This window comes from Gorilla gorilla, chromosome 5 (genome assembly GCF_029281585.2).
Source record: "Gorilla gorilla gorilla isolate KB3781 chromosome 5, NHGRI_mGorGor1-v2.1_pri, whole genome shotgun sequence".
Taxonomy (NCBI): domain Eukaryota; kingdom Metazoa; phylum Chordata; class Mammalia; order Primates; family Hominidae; genus Gorilla; species Gorilla gorilla.
The window spans coordinates 156,980,634-157,000,320 of NC_073229.2; the positions used below are offsets into that span (position 1 = coordinate 156,980,634).

Here is a 19,687-nt window from a genome sequence, read left to right on the forward strand (position 1 = left end):
ATCAAACTTTTAGAATTCAACATTTTATTTTTTAATGCTAAGGATACTTGGTTCCTTTCTCAAATCCCAGAATAATACAGTCCATAGTCATTTGATTATATGAAGCAGCTTAAAAAGTAAGTGGACCCAGGGGTGATCTGTTATAGAAGAAGCACATCTCACATCAAATGAGCTACAGTGTACCCCTAATGTCTCATTGCAATTCAAACAAATAGAGGAAAAGTGTCCTTGTTAAGCAGCATGGATGATGCCCAAGCTAGGCCTACGATGACATGAGCAAGTTCTTGGAAAGAAGGAAACCAATGTTAAGGCCACTTAGTGAAAGACTTCCTTCATTTTTACTGAATCAGATTCCTAGTTCACAGGGACGGTAGAGAGGGACACGGTACCTCGGTGTGTAGTGCCCATTCTACCTTCTTCTCCCAGCCACGCAAGGGTCTTTCCACAGAGCAGGGCCCAAGAACAAGCAGTTACATCCACCTGCTACAATGCAGCACTCTTCAGCAATCAGGTAACTTACCTTCTCCAAAACAAAGAGAGACAGAGTAGGATCGAGGAAGCCAAAACACGAGCTGAGTGAGTTGATGATGAAGGCTATAAGGCCAACTTTGGGTAAAGCGATCAGTTTCCAGAATGAGTGTTCACCTGGATCAGACTCTTTGGGGAAAAAATGAAAAAAGAAAAAAAAATGAAAGCAATTAAAATCTCTTAATTTTAACTATTTGGAAAACTGGTAACACCATCTTTATCTGGTAATCAAAATGACTCAATCTCTGAGTTTGCCTAAAATTGTATACCATCTACACTTGCATATAAATTATTCAAACCTAGAGGCCACATTCAATTTAACAAAAACAATTTCCCAAATTTAAAAAGAATCAACTGGAATCAGAGTGTGAGGAGAAGAAGGGGTCTTAGGTTACAGGTTGTAACAATTATACTCATCCTGGCCAGAGATAATATCAGGTTTGGACATTGTATTAGTCTGTTCTCATGCTGCTGATAAAGACATACCTGAGACTGGGTAATTTATAAAGGAAAGAGGTTTAATAAACTCAAAGTTCCACATGGCTGGGGAAGCCTCACACATGGTGGAAGACGAAGGAAGAGTAAAGGGACATTTTACATGGCTGCAGGCAAGAGAGCCTGTGCAAGGGAACTCCCATTTATAAAAACATCAGATCTTGTGAGACTTATTCACTCCCATGAGAACAGTATGGGGGAAATCACTCCCATGAATTAATTACCTCCACCTGGCCCCACCCTTGATACGTGGGGACTATTACAATTCAAGGTGAGATTTGGGTGGGGATACAGCAAAATCATATCAGACATGAAAGATTTTTTTTCTTTTCTCTTTTAAGAGATGGAGTGTCTTGCTCTGTTACCCAGGCTGGAGTGCAGTTGTGTTATTACAGTTCACCGCAGCCTCCAACTCCTGTGTGCTCAAGTGATACTCCTGCCTCAGCTTCCCAAGTAGCTGGGACTACAGGTGTGCACTACCTCACCTAGCTAATTTAAAAATTTTTTAGAGATGGGGTCTCCCTATGTTGCCCAGGCTGGTCTCAAATTTTTGGCCTAAAGCGATCCTCCCACCTCAGCCTCCCACTTATGGATGTGGAAGCTATTTGATGGCCATGATGGCCCTCATTCATCCCCATTTCTCCTACAACATCCTGCACAGTTCATTATTCTGTAAATACTTGCTGAATCATGACCAAACATAAACATCACGAAGTGTGGTTCAGCTATTTTAAGTGTTATCCTTAGATTTTTTCAGGATATAAGAGATAAAGTTAAACCACGGTGTTAGTTTTTTTGTTTGTTTTTTTTTTTTGAGACAGTATCTCACTCTGTCACCCAGGCTGGAGTGCAGTGGTGCCATCTCAGCTCACTGCAACCTCCACCTCCTGGGCTCAAGCAATTCTCCTGCCTCAGCCTCCCGAGTAGCTGGGATTACAGGCACACGCAACCACACCCAGCTAATTTTTGTATTTTTAGTAGAGACGGGGTTTCACCATGTTGGTCAGGCTGGTCTTGAACTCCTGACCTCGTGATCCACCTGCCTTGGCCTCCCAAAGTGCTGAGATTACAGGCATGAGCCACCACCCCTGGTAGGTGTTAGTTTCTTAATTATAAGCCAAGTATTCGATGGCGAAATAAATCTGAGCACATCCTTGATGCTCAACTACAGAAACTGCAGGATGTAGTTGGACTTAGAAAGAGGAGAAACACCACCGTGTGGCTCAGTGAGGAATTGCCAGCAGGGAGACAAGTTGGTACGATTTTTGAATTGTATATACTAAGGATGTTAGTCACTTTTAAAATATAAATTATAAAAGATTCTAACTGTAATTGGTTACATTTATTGTGAAAGTAAGAAGTATTATGTATTTACGGTAAGAAATAAATCATTATTGCACAATAGTCCCTTTTCCTAAAATCCAGGGTGAGAAAAGTTGTCATAATGAGAATATATTAAAACATCCATGAAAATGAAACATAATTAGTATAATTAAGCTGTTGAAGACCAAGTAATGAAAACGTGGGGTATTTGCTTGAAGGCACATAACTCCCTGGCTGACAAAGCCTGCACAGGAAGTTACTGTTAGAGATGGGGGGGTGGGGTTGTCCTCAGGTGTGAGGGGACAGGAAAAATACTGACCACTATGGCACTACTTACACAAAATCTAGTCCAGTGATCGAGAAGGTTTAGAAAAACTCCCCAGAAAAGGGCCGGGCACTGTGGCTCACATCTGTAATCCCAGAACTCTGGGGGGCTGAAATGGGTGGATCACGAGGGTAGGAGTTCGAGACCAGCCTGGCCAACATGGTGAAACCCTATCTCTACTAAAAATACAAAAATCAGCCAGGTGTGGTGGCGCAGGCCTGTAATCCCACCTACTCGGGAGGCTGAGGCAGGAGAATTGCTTGGACCCGGGAGGCGGAGGTTGCGATGAGCCAAGATCACGCCCCTGTATTCCAGCCTGGGCGACAGAGCAAGACTTTGTCTTTAAAAAAAAAAAAAAAAAAAAGAAAAGAAAAAGAAAAACCTCCCAGAAAAGGTAATAAAATCAAGTTTTGCAGGTTGAGTAAGGGTTAGGTAGAGTGGAAGAAAGATATTCCAGATCATATGACTCCTCTACTTAAATCTAACAATAGGCCAGGTGCAGAGGCTCACATCTGTAATCGCAACACTTTGGGAAACCAAGGTGGGAGGATCACTTTAGGTCAGGAGTTCGAGACCAGACTGGCCAACATGGTGAAACCCCGTCTCTACTAAAAATACAAAAAATTAGCCGGGCGTGGTAGTGGGCGCCTGTAGTCCCAGCTACTAGGGAGGCTGAGGCAGGAGAATGGCGTGAACCCGGGAGGTGGAGCTTGCAGTGAGCCGAGATCGCGCCACTGCACTCCAGCCTGGGCGACAAAGCAAGACTCCGTCTCAAAAAAAAAAAGAAAAAGTACTCAGGTGTGGTGGCATGCAACTGTACTCCCAGCTACTCGGGAGGCTGAAGCATGAGAATTGCTTGATCCTGGGAGGCAGAGGTTACAGTGAGCCAAGATCACACCACTGCACTCCAGCCAGGGTGACAGAGTGAGACTCTGTTTAAAAAAAAAAAAAAAAAAAAAAAAATTCTAACAATATCTCCCAGTGGCTTTCAGGATAACATTCACATTTCATGGATTTATGATTTTTTTATTTTAAAAAATAACAAGTAAAAACTGTCTATATTTATGGTATAAAACATTATATTTTGATATATGTATACATTGTAGAATAACTAAATCAAGCTAATTAACACATGCTTTGCCTCACATACTTATTTTTTTATGGTGAGAACACTTAAAATCTACTATTGGCAATTTTCAAGTGTACAATATGTTGTTATTAACTATAGTCACTATGATGTACAATAGATCTCCTGAACTTACTGGATTTAAAGATTTTAATAAGATAATTGACATGTCCATGACTCTATTTTAGAAGTATTTTTTTTTAGAGCAGTACAGGAGAGGGGACTTGGTGAGCAGATATAATGAATGACTCTTAGCCACCTAACGCTAAAGCCATATTGTCTATGGGTCTAAAAGGTGGTAAAGAAATGGGTAGAACTTATAAAATAAAAAATTCTGCCAATATCAGTAATTTTTAAAATTTATTTGATTTTCTAGCGTCTATCTACAAACTCTTCTAAAATAATAACAATTTTTTTTTTTTTTTGAGATGGAGTCTCACTTTGTTGTCCAGGCTGGAGTGCAGTGGCATGATCTCGGCTCACTGCAACCTCCGCCTCCTAGGTTCAAACAATTCTCCTGTCTCAGCCTCCTGAGTAGCTGGGAGTATAGGTACATACGACCATGCCTGGCTAATTTTTGTATTTTTAGTAGAGATGGGGTTTCACCATGTTGGTCAGGCCGGTCTCAAACTCCTGACCTCAGGGGATCTGCCTGCCTCGGCCTCCCAAACTGCTGGGATTACAGGGATTAGCCCCTGCGCCTAGAGAAATAATAACAATTTTTAAAAATACTACTAATTGGGAATACTTAAATCTACATTTACAGCCTTAATATTATCAATCCTAGAGATTTTTTTTTTAATACCAGTTTATAATTTTTTGAGGGGGCAGAAGAGTCTCGCTCTGTCACCCAGACTAGAGTGCAATGGCGCGATCTCAGCTCACTGCAACCTCCACCTCCTGGGTTCAAGCAATTCTCATGCCTCAGCCTTCTGAGTAGCTTGGACTACAGGTGTGCACCACCATGCCCAGCTAATTTTTATATTTTTAGTAGACACAGGGTTTCACCATGTTGGCAGGCTGGTCTTGAACTCATGGCCTCAAGTGATCCGCCAGCATCAGCATCCCAAAGCGCTGTGATTACAGGCATGAGCCACTGTGTCTGGCCCAGTTTATAATTTTTTTAAAAGCACTACTCAATGAGAACACCTGAATCTATGTCCTTGTATCTGAGCTACGCTGTGAGGACAGCTGCAAGGACCATTGGGAGAGAAGGATGGGTATTGTTCTCCTAGCTTATAGCCTTCTAGGAAGACTGGGCCATGTGTGGCACACAGAAACTTCTGGTTTTGATATTTAGTTCAGTCCAAGAAAACCTCTCATAGACATAGCGTATGGTAATGGTTTATGATCAGAAATTAAATATTTGCTAGCTCTAAAGGTTGGAAAGAATTTGTAATTTACAGAAATTCATATAAACTAATTGCCTACATTACTGAAAAAAGAATCAGTTATTTTTAAAAGCTATTTTTGATTATATAAAATAATATCTGGTAAAACTGGTCTCTTACAAAGGTATAAAAATATATTTAAGGTTCTTAAAATGAGTAATAAGTGTGGACTTACCGTAATTGGGTAAAATATACATATTGAGTGGTACCATCAGCAAAACGATGCATCCCATAACAATAAAAGGCACTTCATAGCCAAAGGATTGATACAAAAAGCCACCTACAGGAGGACCTAGTATCAGCCCCAGTCCAGAAAAAGTCTCAAGACTTCCCTTAAAATGAGAAAAAGAAAAAATCAGTTTAAATATTTCATTTGAAGAATTAACATGGTACTATCTTAAAAAAAATTTCTATCTTCTTCATAATTTACATACACACACTCCCAAGATGGCCCCAAAATTTAAATGCACATATTGAAATCATAAAAATATTAGAAAAATAAAATATGGGAGTTTTAAAAAAATTGTTATTGTAAGGAAGGTATTCTAATTGTGACATAAAACACAGAAGATAAAAAAGATTGACAAATCTGATTACATGAAAATACGAAAACTATGCATAAAAAAATCAAAAGATAAATGAAGAACAGAGAAAAAAATGACAAAGAACTAATTCCCCAAATACATCATGAGAGCTACAATGAGGAAAAGATAAACAACCCATAGAAAAATGGGCAAATGCTATAAATAAACTATTGACACATAGATGGAATACAAAGATCTTTTAGAAGTTCACCCTCACTTTTTAAAACAAATGAGCAAATTTGAACCACAAGATACCAATTTTCACCTATCTCCTATTGAACACTCTATGCTAGTGAGTGAACACCGGTAGGCAATTTGGCAATTTGGCAATTTGGCAAATTAAGGCACATACCTTATGACCCAGAATTCCACTTCTAAGAATTTAACTTGCAAGTTTAGACATGCAGATATGACATGGTATGTATACAAGCTTATGCGCTATAGCAGAGTTTTGCAATAGCAAAAGATGAAAATAATCCAAATATTCATCAACGATGTAAGTAAACCAGGTTATATCCACGCAGTGAAATACTATACAGCCAGTAAGAACAGTAAAGAGTAAGAAAGCTCCTTATATGTAGGTACAGGAAGATCTCCAAGATGATTTCATTGTTGGTGTAACCAGTGAGGTGCTGAATGGTACATATGGTATGCTACCATTTGTGTAAAGAAAAAAGAGGGATACTGCAATAGTCCTGTCCAGTTAAAAAAAAAAAAAAGGAAAAGAAAAAAGGGGGAGGGAAATCATGCTCTCTTGTTCACGTGCTCTCTCTCTCTCTCAGTGTGTGTGTGTGTGTGTGTGTGTGTGTGTGTGTGTGTCAGTGTGTACATACATATATGTGGAATTTCTCTGCAAGAAACCTGCAATATCTGTTGCCTTCCCCTAAGGGGATGGAGGGCTGGGCACCTGCACAACTGATGTGTATACAAAGGCTGAGCAACTGTTATATGTAGAATATATTTACTATATTCTATGTTCCCTTCTGTAACTTTTGAATTTTGTACCATATAAAATTATTTTGTTTAAAGTTAAACAAAACAATGCTATGGAAAAAAAGGGTTTACCACTATAGATATTGCAACATTTTAAATCAATCTAGTTTTTAGGGACCTTAAACAGAGATCTGTGGCTTGCAACCTTATATCCTCAGACCTTATAGAGTACATAAAAATATACCATTAATAACTTTCAAAACTTCATAAAGAACATTGAAATTCTGTAATCACAATAAAGCCATCCAGATCAATTATCACATTAGTGTGTTAGCTGTTGGCTGCAATTTTATACAGAAACTTGGTACAGCAACACTGGTGTCTCTTGCTGATCAGAAAATCCAATGGATTGTTACCATTATCATAGGAATTTATTAAGTAGCACTTTCCAGAGTGTTCCACAGAATACCAGCTCTTTAAGAGACCAACAAGTCTTGTTTGAAAAAATAGTTACAGCCAGGTGTGGTGGCTCACATTTGTAATCCCAGCCACCTTGGAAGGCCAAAGTGGGAGGATTGCTTGAGGCCAGGAGTTCAAGACCAGCCTGGGCAACTCAGCAAGACCCTGTCTCTACAAAAAAAAAAAAAAAAAAAAAAAGAAAGAAAGAAAGAAAAAAGAAAAGAAAGAAAAAAAATGGTTCCATAGTTAAAGTGAGTTGTGGAACATTTAATAAAGTATACCTACTCCAGGATTTTCAAGGTCTGAAGACATTAATGTGAACTGGGCATCTCTAAGTTAGAGGACAGCAGACAGCCCTCTCCAAACTTGCTTAACCATAAACCCTTATCTTAATGAGCATATCAACAGACGGGTGTTCTTCTGAGCCCTTTCTGAGAAATAAATTTTCTGGAAATGTAAATGGTATACCGGCCAAATGGCAATAGAACCTACCATAAACCTATCCAGCTATATACATAAATGCTTAATAAAAAGTGGGAAGAACGTGCCGGGCACGGTGGCTCACGCCTGTAATCCTAGCACTTTGGGAGGCTGAGGCAGGTGGATCACGAGGTCAGGAGATCGAGACCATCCTGGCTAACATGGTGAAACCCCGTCTCTACTAAAAATACAAAAAAAAATGTAGCCGGGTGTGGTGGCGGGCGCCTGTAGTCCCAGCTACTCGGGAGGCTGAGGCAAGAGAATAGCGTGAACCCGGGAGGCGGAACTTGCAGTGAGCCGAGATCGCTCCACTGCACTCCAGCCTGGGCTACGGAGCGAGACTCCATCCCCCCCTCCAAAAAAAAAAAAAGGTGGCGGGGAAGGACTATTTACACCACAAAGGGTTTATCTGATGGTAAAAATTTTCAAACTACATTGTTACAGGAGTAAATGAGGGAGTCCTCGGTACTAAGCTGATTAGACTCTGAAGTCCAAGAGAACAATTACATGCTATAAGGGCGCCATACCGACTATGATATGAAGTGCGTGGGCCCAGAGAGAGAGAGAGAGAGCTACGACGGGAAAGCCTTCTTGGGGATCAGAGAGGCAGCTGCCTAGAGATGGGATGAGAATCTGATATGTCACTAATACCAGGTCTATACGCATCTAGGCAGTACACAAAAACGCATGTCAATATCATGCTACCAGGATCTGGATTTTTATGTCAAAATGCAAAAGCACTCCTCAGACAGACAGCACAGAAACACTTAAGGACTTTGAGATGATTTCTAAGATCCCGTGCATAAATCTGGGGAAAGTGGAAGAAGGCCTTTAGTATGAATTGATTATTTTGCCACTAGGGATAACTCTTTTCTAAAGCAGAGGAATGCTTCAGGCAGCTCAGCCACAATCTAGGCTACGGGGAGACAGCAAAAAAACTACAAAGGAAAAATTTTTTTTTTAAGTGGTAAAAAGAACGACTGATTTGGACCACATTTACCTGTCAAACTGCCCATTCAGGGAATTCTAAAACCAGGAAGAGCACCTAAGTGACACCAATGTTACATTTATTGACAGGCTTGCTGCTAGTCAAACTCGGGGTGAAAGGCAACAATAATACAGAGAGTAGAGAAATGCAAGTATAGAAGAATGGACCCCAGCTTTAACTTGGAAGGGCAAATATTTTGGCCTACACTCAAAGGAAAGTGGGAAATACTTCTAAAATACATACCAATACCGTAGCCACGTTATTTGGAAAAGCCTTTGCCAGGATAGAAGAAGATGCAGTCATTGCTGCAGCAAAGCTAACTGCATCCATTACTCTCACTAGAAAACACATAGCAATAAATACTGGCCCATCTGGAACTCGGTCCAATACACTAAAAAGGAATAAGACAATTCTGAAATGCCAAGCTGGTTTTCTTTTTTTTTTTTTTTTTCCTTTTTAACTGTACTCACTAAAAAGAATAGTACATCACTCATGGTTTTTAGAATAAACCGCTTTAGAATATTATTTTTTTAAAAGAGTTGCTTTGTTGTCTTTTCAGGAGAAGGAAATTACCCTTTTTCTTTTTTTGGTGACCATTTGAGTCATAATGACAGCTTAGTCACCCTTTTCTGCTGATATAACTGGTCCCCCAGATAATAGCACTAAATAAACCTTTTTGGAATATGTAGAATCAGCCGGGCGCGGTGGCTCACGCCTGTAATTCCAGCACTTTGGGAGGCTGAGGCAGGCAAATCACGAAGTCAGGAGATCGAGACCATCCTGGCCAACACGGTGAAACCCCGTCTCTACTAAAAATACAAAAAATTAGCCAGGTGTGGTAGCGGCCACCTGTAGTTCCAGCTACTCGGGAGGCTGAGGCAGGAGAATGGCATGAACCTGGGCGGCGCAGTTTGCAGTGAGCCGAGATCGTGCCACTGCACCCCAGCCTGGGCGACAGAGTGAGACTCTGTCTCAAAAAAAAGAAAAAGAAAAAAAAAAAAAAGAAAAAGAAAACACATAGCAATAAATACTGGCCCATCTGGAACTTGGTCCAATACACTAAAAAGGAATAAGACAATTCTCAAATGCCAAGCTTGTTTTCTTTTTTTTCCTTTTTAACTGTACTCACTAAAAAGAATAGTACATCACCCATAATTTTTATAATAAATTGCTTTAGAATATGATTTTTTTTAAAGAGTTGCTTTGTTGTCTTTTCAGTAGGAGGAAATTAACCTTTTTCTTTTTTTGGTAACAATTTGAGTCATAATGACAGCTTAGTTGCCCTTTTCTGCTGATATAACTGGTCCCCCAGATGATAGTACTAAATAAACCTTTTTAGAATATGTAGAATCAGCCGAGTGTGGTGGCTCATGCCTATAATTCTAGCACTTTGGAAGGCTGAGGTGGGTGTATCCCCTGAGGTCAGGAGTTCGAGACCAGCCTGGCCAACATGGCGAAATCCCATCTCTACTAAAAAAGTGCAAAAATTAGCTAAGCATGGTGGTGAGCCCCTGTAATGCCAGCTATTTGGAAGGTTGAGGCAAGAGAGTGGCTTGAACCTGGGAGGTGGAGGTTGCAGTGAGCCGAGATCACACCACTGCACACCAGCCTGGGCAATAGAGTGAGACTCCATCTCAAAAAGAAAAAAAAAAAAAAAGAACATGTAGAATCACTCTGACAAGACCTATAAAGAAGAAAGCACCCAGTTTCAGATCTCTCCCGTAGTCAGACTGAAACCTTCAAAAAAAAAAAAAAAGGAATAAAGAAAGAAAATAAACGACCCTTCCAAAAAAATTTTAACCCCATTTCATTTAATGTAACAGTTTTCTTCAGTTTACTTCATTATAATCTTACTATACTGGTATTGCTCTATGTTCCCCCATGTACTTATATAAGCTCTTCCATATTATTTGGAACTTTCACATCTGTTTTGCCTCTGGCACTCATTTTTCCTTTTTCTGGAAGTAGCAATGGGGGAAACCATTTTGTTCCATGCTCTGAACTGAGCATGTGACCTGGCCTGGCCAAGCAGAACATTCTTTCCCCATGGCTACCGCCCTCAGCAAAGGTCAGGCCAGCGGGGCTTCATTCTGTGACTCTAATAGGAATTATTAGGAAACTGGCACTTTCTACTGAAGCTGCTAGGGGTCCCCTTGCCACCTAAAGGGGAGGGCTTGTTCAAATCACAAGAAGAAAAATTTCTCGTGACATCGTTTCAAATCTGTATTCTGATATTTTTTGAGTTGACACTTTATTAAAGAAATTCACTTTTTTACTGAAGCTAGTAAGTTTCCGTGACTCAGAAAAGTGAGTTAAGTTTCTGTCACTCACAATCACAGGAATCCTAATGAATAGGTTCAGTAGCAAGCATCATGGAGATCCCCCAGAGGCCTGTTTCCTTAAAATCAATGCCATTTATCCCTGTTCTCTACTTACTCAACTCCTGCCATTAGTCACATGCTATGCGTTTGACAGACAATAAATGGAACCATTGACTTAAAGAGTATTTGACAATTTATACAGAAGATACATTACAAAATCTGTTCAAGCTCCCAAATATAATCAGAAAATGACTTACCCAAAGAGAATTGTAACTCCTCCTGAGACAAACATTCCTGCTACAAACATAAATTTTGCTCCAATATGTACAAGCTATAATAAATGTCAAAGAAGAGTGGTAAATTTATGACTTCTGAAAGTCTATATTGATATAAACAAATCCACTGTATTGGCAAATATAGGATAGGGGAAGACATGTACAGTTAGTATATTATAATAATTCTTTAATATGGTGACAGTACTCATTGCTTAAAAACATGGAAAGAGTTAAAAATCAATCAACTCTGAGGAAGGAACTGTCAACAGTGGCACAATTTATAAAACTATAACGATGGCTATTTCTTTATCAATGCAAATTCTAGACTAGTAAACTAAAATAATCCATCATATAATTTTTAAAAATTAAGATGTGCATATGAACTTTATACTTACATAGTTTCCAAATACCAAGGATGCCAGCAACTCGAACAAAGCAAAACATCCAAAGATCATACCGATAATTGTATTGCTGGCTCCCTTCTTTTCAGCCTTTAAGTAATAGAAACGGAAACAAAGTTTCAAAGAAAAATTAGCATCAGTATGAAAAAATGGAAATGATAGATCAGGGCATCATCTTCTTGTGAACTTTATCTATATATCAGTTTCAAAAAGATTATTCTTTTAAAATAAATGGGGTAGGGAAGGAAGGGAAACTATTAATAGTTTAGATAGTAAACCATAGTCTCTTACATGAAAATAATTCACTCACCATACCTATAAAGAATTGTTAGCTTTATGTGGCAAAAGTCAGAATCAGAGTGTATAAACAAACACAAAAAAAATGCCTTGGATAAGGAAATTTGGGCTCTATTGCATAGTCACAGGACTGAGGAAACAGCTGATTCAGACACACTTCCTTTTGGGTATCACATTTATAGGAAACAAACAAAAAACACTGGCCAGTCTTCAAACTCAAGAATAGGAAGTTCCATGAGTGGGCACATGGGTCAGACCAAGGCCCAATCAATCTAGGTCTCTGTTTCTGACAGTAATACCAATTACCTGACAGTTTGGAGAAGACAGTTTTCCTTCCTGTCAACAACACAGGTGAGAGATGCTCCCCTGACATTCTACGTTCTCCTGAAACAGCCAAGGTAGTTTATCATCCATCAATTACAGTTACTAATGTTTATAGCCTACTCTATCAGTGAGCTCCTAAAATTTGCTACAGATAATATTTATCATAAATCTACTTCTTTTGAACTTCAAATGCTACCGTGATACACAACTACATTCACATATAAAAATAGAAAGTTTAAAAAACTTTGTCAAGTCCTGGAACTATTGCAAATCCTTAAATCAGGTTCTAGCTATAGAAATTTAAGGAATCAAAATATGAGTTTAATTTCTTTAAGATAGGACTGGCAACTTAGCATACTACAAAGAGAAAGCCCGAACTGTCATATATTGACCATCTTATATATATGAGGCATTGTACCAGCAGTGAATATTTATGGTCAGAAGAGTCCAGTTTAGATCCATCCTTTCGGCAGAGCTTTGGATTTTCGCAAATAACTTCATAATACAGAAATGCACACATGCTCACATACTTTTGCAATCTTCAACATCCATTCTCTATAACCATGATTGCCTTTCTTTATCTTTTCTCTCTACAATTGATGATAAAAATTTTCTCCATCCCTTCCCATGTAAAGATACTATCATCATTCAATCTTTGTCTTTTTCAAGGATTTTTTTTTTGCATGTCAGACTATGCCTCTTTAAATAAACCATACAGAAGCCAGAGAAGTGAACTCTATTGTTCTAAGCTAAATTTTAGGAAGGACCTCTCTCTTACTCTAGGAAAAGTCCTCAGAAATGTCCCTAAGCACTTGGTGGTGGGTGAGGGCAGAGAGGATGGGCCCACAGCTCTATGGTAATGGCTTGGGCACGATTTAAGCCCATAATTCTTGGGCTTCGTAACCAGCCATTCCCTTTCCATGTACTAATAACCACAGGAAATAATGGTGTGGATACAACAGAGAGTTCATTAAAATACCTTTAATGGCACTGTAACAAATGGTTATGCTGTATGTCGACTGGAACATGAGGTCTACATTTCTACTACACACGGGTCAGGTTCCTCAAAAAGAAAGTGTTGTGAAAGGAGTCAATTAAGGCATAAGAAAAATATTCGTGCCGGGCATGGGGGCTCACGCCTGTAATCCCAGCACTTTGGGAAGCTGAGGCAGGAGGATCACTTGAGGTCAGGAGTCTGAGACCAGCCTGGCCAACATGGCAAAACCCCGTCTCTACTAAAAATACGAAAATTAGCCAGGTGTGGTAGCACGTGCCTGTAATCCCAGCTACTCGGGAGACTGAGGCAGGACAATCACTTGAACCCAGGAGTCAGAGGTTGCAGTGAGCCAAGATTGTGCTACTGCACTCCAGCCTGGGTGACAGAGCAAGACACTGTCTCAAATAAAAGAAAGAAAGAAAGAAAGAAAGAAAGAAAGAAAGAAAGAAAGAAAGAAAGAAAGAAGGAAGGAAGGAAGGAAGGAAGGAAGGAAGGAAGGAAGGAAGGAAGGAAGGAAGGAAGGAAGGAAGGAAGGAAAGAAAGAAAGAAAGGGAAAAAGAAAGAAAGAAAGCAGAGAAGGAAAGAAAGAGAAAGAAGGAAAGAAGGAAGGAAGGAAGGACATTCATTAGTCAAGTTGCATTATCAATGTTCTTTGCTTAATAGTTCTGATAAGTATTTAATTTAGAATCTAGCAGAAAATATATAATGCCTATAGCAATTAATACTTATTAGACCCTCATTATGAGCCAGAATCTCTTTATTAAGTGCCGTTTTACATGGTATCTAACAACAATTAAATTAAATAAAGGATACATTTTTAGCTGGCCTCATTTATAGATGAGGACAGGAACTAGCAAAGGTTACAGGTCATGAGCCACTACAGTTTCCATCATGTGCATGTTCCCATATTCGCTGTGGAAATGGAATGCTGACACAGGATGTGCTAGAACCACATGCTACATCAGCAGCTGAATGTCATTTTTTGGAACATGGATCCTGCTTCACATTAGGAAAGCAAAAACAGCTATTAAAAGCAATTTCTAGGCCGGGCACAGTGGCTCACTCCTGTAATTCCAGCAATTTAGGAGGCCAAGGCGGGCGGATCCCCTGAGGTCAGGAGTTCGAGACCAGCCTGGCCAATATGGTGAAATCCCGTCTCTACTAAAAATACAAAAAAATTAGCTGGGTGTGGTGATGTGCGCCTGTAATCCCAGCTACTTGGGAGACTGAGGCGGGAGAATTGTTTGAACTCAGGAGGCGGAGGTTGCAATAAGCTGAGATGATGCCGTAGCACTCCAGCCTGGGCATGATGGAATGAGGCTCTGTCTCAATAAACAAATAAATAAATAAGCAATTTCTGGTCCTCTGACAAAAGATGAGGGTGGCAAGAAAAATGATGAATAGAAGTAGGAATCCCACACCATAATTTAAGAAAGGCACTGTTTTTCCTTTGCCCAGTTAGCTTAGCTAATAAGAAAAATGGCAGGACATGCAGGAGGAAGGGTGAGGCTTCACCAATGCATTTGTTGACCACAAGATTTTAACCAGAAATGAAAAATCAAAGCCTTCTCTTCATATTTACAGCTTTTAAAGTTAGAACGTTCTCTCTCCTGCCTCTATCTCCTTTCTTTCAGCCTTCCCTCTGCGAGGCGAGACATAAGTAACAAATGTAACAAGTCACATTTTGCTTACTTCTGCTTGCCAGCATAATGTTATAAAACCCCTGACTCTGTGACAACATGCAACTCTTGGGAGGGATGAGTTGAAGACAGAGCAGGATAGAGCACATGGTCCCCCACATCTCTTGCCTGAGCTACTACATTCCTTAAATGATAAATGCCCCCAGCCTTTCCTTTTCCTACACATAAGATAACATCTAACAGGGTTGTGATTATGCGTTTATAAACTATTACCAAAGGTACATTCATAATCTATAACCAGATGTACTCTTACACCCAAACTTTGATGTGACCGTGCATGTACTGAGTCTCTACTACCTGTACATGAACTGTGAACTGAAATACTCAGCCTGTAGTCCTCGGTAAGACTTCTGAATAAAATGAACTTTAATTCTTTAAAAGCTTGACTTTTTTCTTTGGTCAACATTTCCTATAAGCAAAAAACTCAATCGAAAACTTAAAAAGCACACACCCACAGCCTGGTTTTCCTTTGTCCCTATTCACTTAGAGGAAACTAACATTAGTTGCACTCACTGAGTTCCATCTGAGCTAGGAAATGCCCTTCTCACTGGTTGATTCACTCACTCCAATTCTTCTCCATCTCAATTCCACAGGCTCTTATTATTTCCTTTTTTAATTTTTTTTGAGATGGAGTCTCACTCTGTTGCCCAGGCTAGAGTGCAGTGGGGCGATCTCGGCTCGCTGCAACCTCCACCTCCTGGGTTCAAGCAATTCTCCTGTCTCAGCCTCCTGAGTAGCTGGGACTACAGTCACGTGCCACCTTGCCTGGCTAATTTTTGTATTTTTAGTACAGACAGGGTTTCACCATGTTGGCCAGGCTGGTCTCGAACTCCTGACCTCAGGTGATCCTCCCACCTCAGCCTCCCAAAGTGCTGGGATTACAGGCGTGAGCCACCATGCCTGGCATTATTATTATTATTATTATTATTATTATTATTATTATTTAAAAATCCCAAGTCTGGCCAGACTGCTCTTTCTTGCTCAAACACCTCTGATGACTGCCCACTGACTAAGTCCTTGACAAGTGCCCTTCCTTTCTATCTTAGGCCTGCCTCCTCAGATCCACTGTCTCCTATTAGACCTCACTTCACCCCAGGCTCAAGCCACATCAAGAAGCTGTCTGTTGTTCCCCAGGAACATGCCATTCACTCTGCTCTTCCTGTGACTATACCTAGAACACCTCCATCTCTGTTGTTCACCATAAGAATTAACACTTCTTAGGACCCACCTTAGGCCAGGTGCGGTGGCTCACACCTGTAATCCCAGCATTTGAGAGGCCTGGCCAACATGGTGGACGGATTGCTTGAGCTCAGGAGTTCAACATCAGCCTGGGCAACATGGTGAAACCCCATCTCTAATAAAAATAGAAAAAAATAACTAGGCATGGTGGCACATGCCTGTGCCCCAGCTCCTCAGGGGGCTGAGGCGAAAGGATCTCTTGAGCCTGGGAAGTTGAGGCAGCAGTGAACTCAGATCATGCCACTGTACTTTCAGCCTCGATGACAGAGTGAAACCCTGTATCAAAAAAAAAAAAAAAAAAAAAAAAAGCCCCAACTGAGATTTAGCCTGAAAGTTCCTTTCAGTACCGCCCTTTCTTCTGCTACCCGCACTCCATGTATGGCAGAATTAACCATTCTTCTTTCTAGGGTCTCATAACATTAGTATGGACAGAGGGAAGCCAGAAGAAAATAATTTAAAAAAAGAAAAAAAAACAGTCTTATAACATTCTGGACATCCTTTTCTTAAGGGATATCCAAACCACTGGAACCTTTTTTTTTCCCATATTTTTTCACTCCCGAAGGGCAGACAAGAGACAGCCATTTCCCTTATTTTTTTATACTACCCTAACACATCCCATGCTTAGCCTGCTCTAGAGAAGGGACTCATTAAACCTCTAGTTAATAGAACTGAATTGGGCAAGTCACAACTTCTGAGACCGTTTCTTCATTTGCAACATGCTGAGATTCTCAAGATTCTGTATGAGGTTGTTGCGGGGATTAAACGGATAAATAAGGGGTAATGTGTACTAGAAGCCAGACAGCACTGTATGGGTACATGGCAATATTGTTCCTTTAGGAGAGAAGCCACTTTATCTTCTTTTGTAGCACACAGAACGAAGGACTACATGTTAAAAAGGCAGTTGGAGGACTAACAAGCTGCCACTGCACTGTGAGCCAAGGATTTGGCAAAAAGCACAAAATAAAACACATGGATATGTTGTCTGCACTCCAAGCCAGTCATATTCATTTCATACTATATCCTATTGACGTCTAGAATCCAGTTGGACTTTCTAGGGATTATTATCTTTGAATCTGTGTCATCAGCTATAAATCTTAACACCATATAAAGGGCTATGCCTAGAAGGAATAGGCCCTATTAATCAGAATTCCTCCCTTGCATAAACATTGCCGCTAGAGTCCATAAGAAATTAAAGTCAAAAGAGGGAATATGGAGCGGGGCTGGGGCTGGGCGTGTTGGCTCACGCCTGTTATCCCAGCACTTTGGGAAGCCAAGGTGAGCAGATCACCTGAGGTCAGAAGATCCAGGCCAGCCTGCCCAACATGGCAAAAACCTGTCTCTACTAAAAATACAAAAATTCAGCGGGGCACAGTGACTCACGCCTGTAATCCCAGCACTTCGGGAGGCGGAGGCGGGCAGATCATGAGGTCAGGAGATGGAGACCATCCTGGCTAACACGGTGAAACCCCGTCTCTACTAAAACAATACAAAAAAAAAAAAAATTAGCTGGGCTTGGTGGCGGGCACCTGTAGTCCCAGCTACTTGGGAGTCTGAGGCAGGAGAATGGCGTGAACTCAGGAGGTGGAGCTTGCAGTGAGCCGAGATCGCGCCACTGCACTCCAGCCTGGGCGAGAGTGCGAGACTCCATCTCAAAAAAAAAAATTACCCGGACGTGGTGGTAGGCGCCTGTAATCCCAGCTACTCGGGAGGCTGAGGCAGGAGAATCAATTGAACCCGGGAGGCAGAGGTTGCAGTGAGCCAAGATCACAACATTGCACTCCAGCCTGGGCAACAAGAGTGAAACCCTGTCTCGAAAGAAAAAAAAAAAAAAAAAGGAAGGGGGGTCGGGAATCAAAACGTCCTAATTCTAAAATGTGAATAAAACCTCGAGAAAATAGTTACTGTCTTAACACAGACCTATTGCAGTAACATTTGAATCTCAGTTATTCAGTGCACTCCTTTTTTTCAGTTGCAGAAACCAAATAAAGATTAATCAGACTCCATGGTAAGCAAAGGAATTCTCAGAAGATCAACTACTTTTAGGTGAATTACCTCCCAAGAAGATGTTCTTTTTGACTGGATTTTTTTTCCTGGTATCAAGCATTCTATAAGAAGTATTCTATTGGCTGGAGTTCTATACACCATCTGTCCTATATGCAGATTTTTACATTTTATATACTATAAAATAAAACAATTCAAAAGGCTTTTAAAAAACAAACAAACAAAAAAACAGAGGTCCTAAGGATTTAAAAATGTCTTACCTCTTTGGGGAAAAAGGGTCCAAGTATAGAATAGCACATCATGGAACCTAAGTTCACCGAAGCTGCCGATATCAGTACAAAAACCTGTTCTCTCGAAAGCCACCCGGGGGTCTCTCCTGCACTTCCTGCAGGATCATCACCTTGAATGCAAACATGCAGCAATTAGGCATATAATTGAGACTACTGATTAAAGTACACAAATGTGATTTCTGTGCACATATGTTGCACTCTGAAGATATCATTTGCTGAGCTTAGGGCTATTTTGAATTTAGCACATTTGATCAAATAGAACACAATCCTTGTACATTACTGCCGTTTTGAAAACGTACTGCTTTCGGCTGGGCGCGGTGGCTCACGCCTGTAATCCCAGCACTTTGGGAGGCCGAGGCAGGCGGCTCACGAGGTCAGGAGATCGAGACCATCCTGGCTAACACGGTGAAACCCCGTCTCTACTAAAAATACAAAAAATTAGCTGGGCATGGTGGCGGGCGCCTGTATCCCAGCTACTCGGGAGGCTGAGGCAAAAGAATGGCGTGAACCCGGGAGGCGGAGCTTGCAGTGAGCCGAGATCGCACCACTGCACTCCAGCCTGGGCTACAGAGAGAGACTCCGTCTCAAAAAAGCAAAACAAAACAAACAAACAAACAACAACAACAAAAAACAAAGATTTCTAAGGCAGTATTGAAGTCAAATGAAGTGTAAGTAGGAGAAAACAAGCTAAATCATTCAGCTGGTGAATTAATATTTACAACGGTATGCTTCTGGATAGACAAGTCCCACAAATTCATAAATAAATACTTTTTTTCTTACCCTAATTACTGGTCTTTTACATCAGTTAATTTAACACTTATTTCCAGGGCTAAATTGTCATCTAAAACCACGAAATCAATTACTGAGTTCCAAATATCCAAGCAAATCCATCAGCCATTTATAAATTAAATTGTTTTTAGGAAAAACTTAAGAAAAATACATTTGCTTTGCTCTATTTGTCAGAGGTTGCCATTGCAGTCCAGAAGAAAAAAAAAAAATCAGTGCAACATGAGGAAGTCTTACGAATCTTTGTAAAATGTTTGTAGTAGATGAGAAAGGGAAATGAAAGTTAAAAAGAAAGGCAACAACAATGGGTACTTGAAAGGTAACGTTTTACATTTGCCTAATGGCATACTTATTTGAATGCATTAAACACACAGTACTTAAAAGCAGAGGTATAGGTTAGAAAGTCATTAGAAACCGTGACACA

At 40.3% G+C, this 19,687-nt stretch overlaps 1 protein-coding gene across 3 annotated transcripts in view; it reads right to left on the bottom strand.

Annotated features, from left to right (window-relative positions):
- SLC18B1 (solute carrier family 18 member B1) overlaps nucleotides 1–19,687 on the bottom strand; it is a 45,099-nt gene that overhangs the window by 9,388 nt on the left and 16,024 nt on the right. For 2 of the 3 annotated variants that reach the window (XM_031012537.3, XM_063707879.1), the window contains 6 exons: nucleotides 18,448–18,587; nucleotides 11,624–11,719; nucleotides 11,211–11,284; nucleotides 8,876–9,023; nucleotides 5,364–5,520; nucleotides 521–657 (listed from right to left, as the gene is read on the bottom strand). In XM_031012537.3, coding sequence (XP_030868397.2) covers nucleotides 521–657; nucleotides 5,364–5,520; nucleotides 8,876–9,023; nucleotides 11,211–11,284; nucleotides 11,624–11,719; nucleotides 18,448–18,587 — 752 coding nt within the window. Of the gene's footprint in view, nucleotides 1–520; nucleotides 658–5,363; nucleotides 5,521–8,875; nucleotides 9,024–11,210; nucleotides 11,285–11,623; nucleotides 11,720–12,232; nucleotides 12,311–18,447; nucleotides 18,588–19,687 lie in introns of those variants that run through there. The other variant, XM_055391446.2, reaches the window with a different exon arrangement.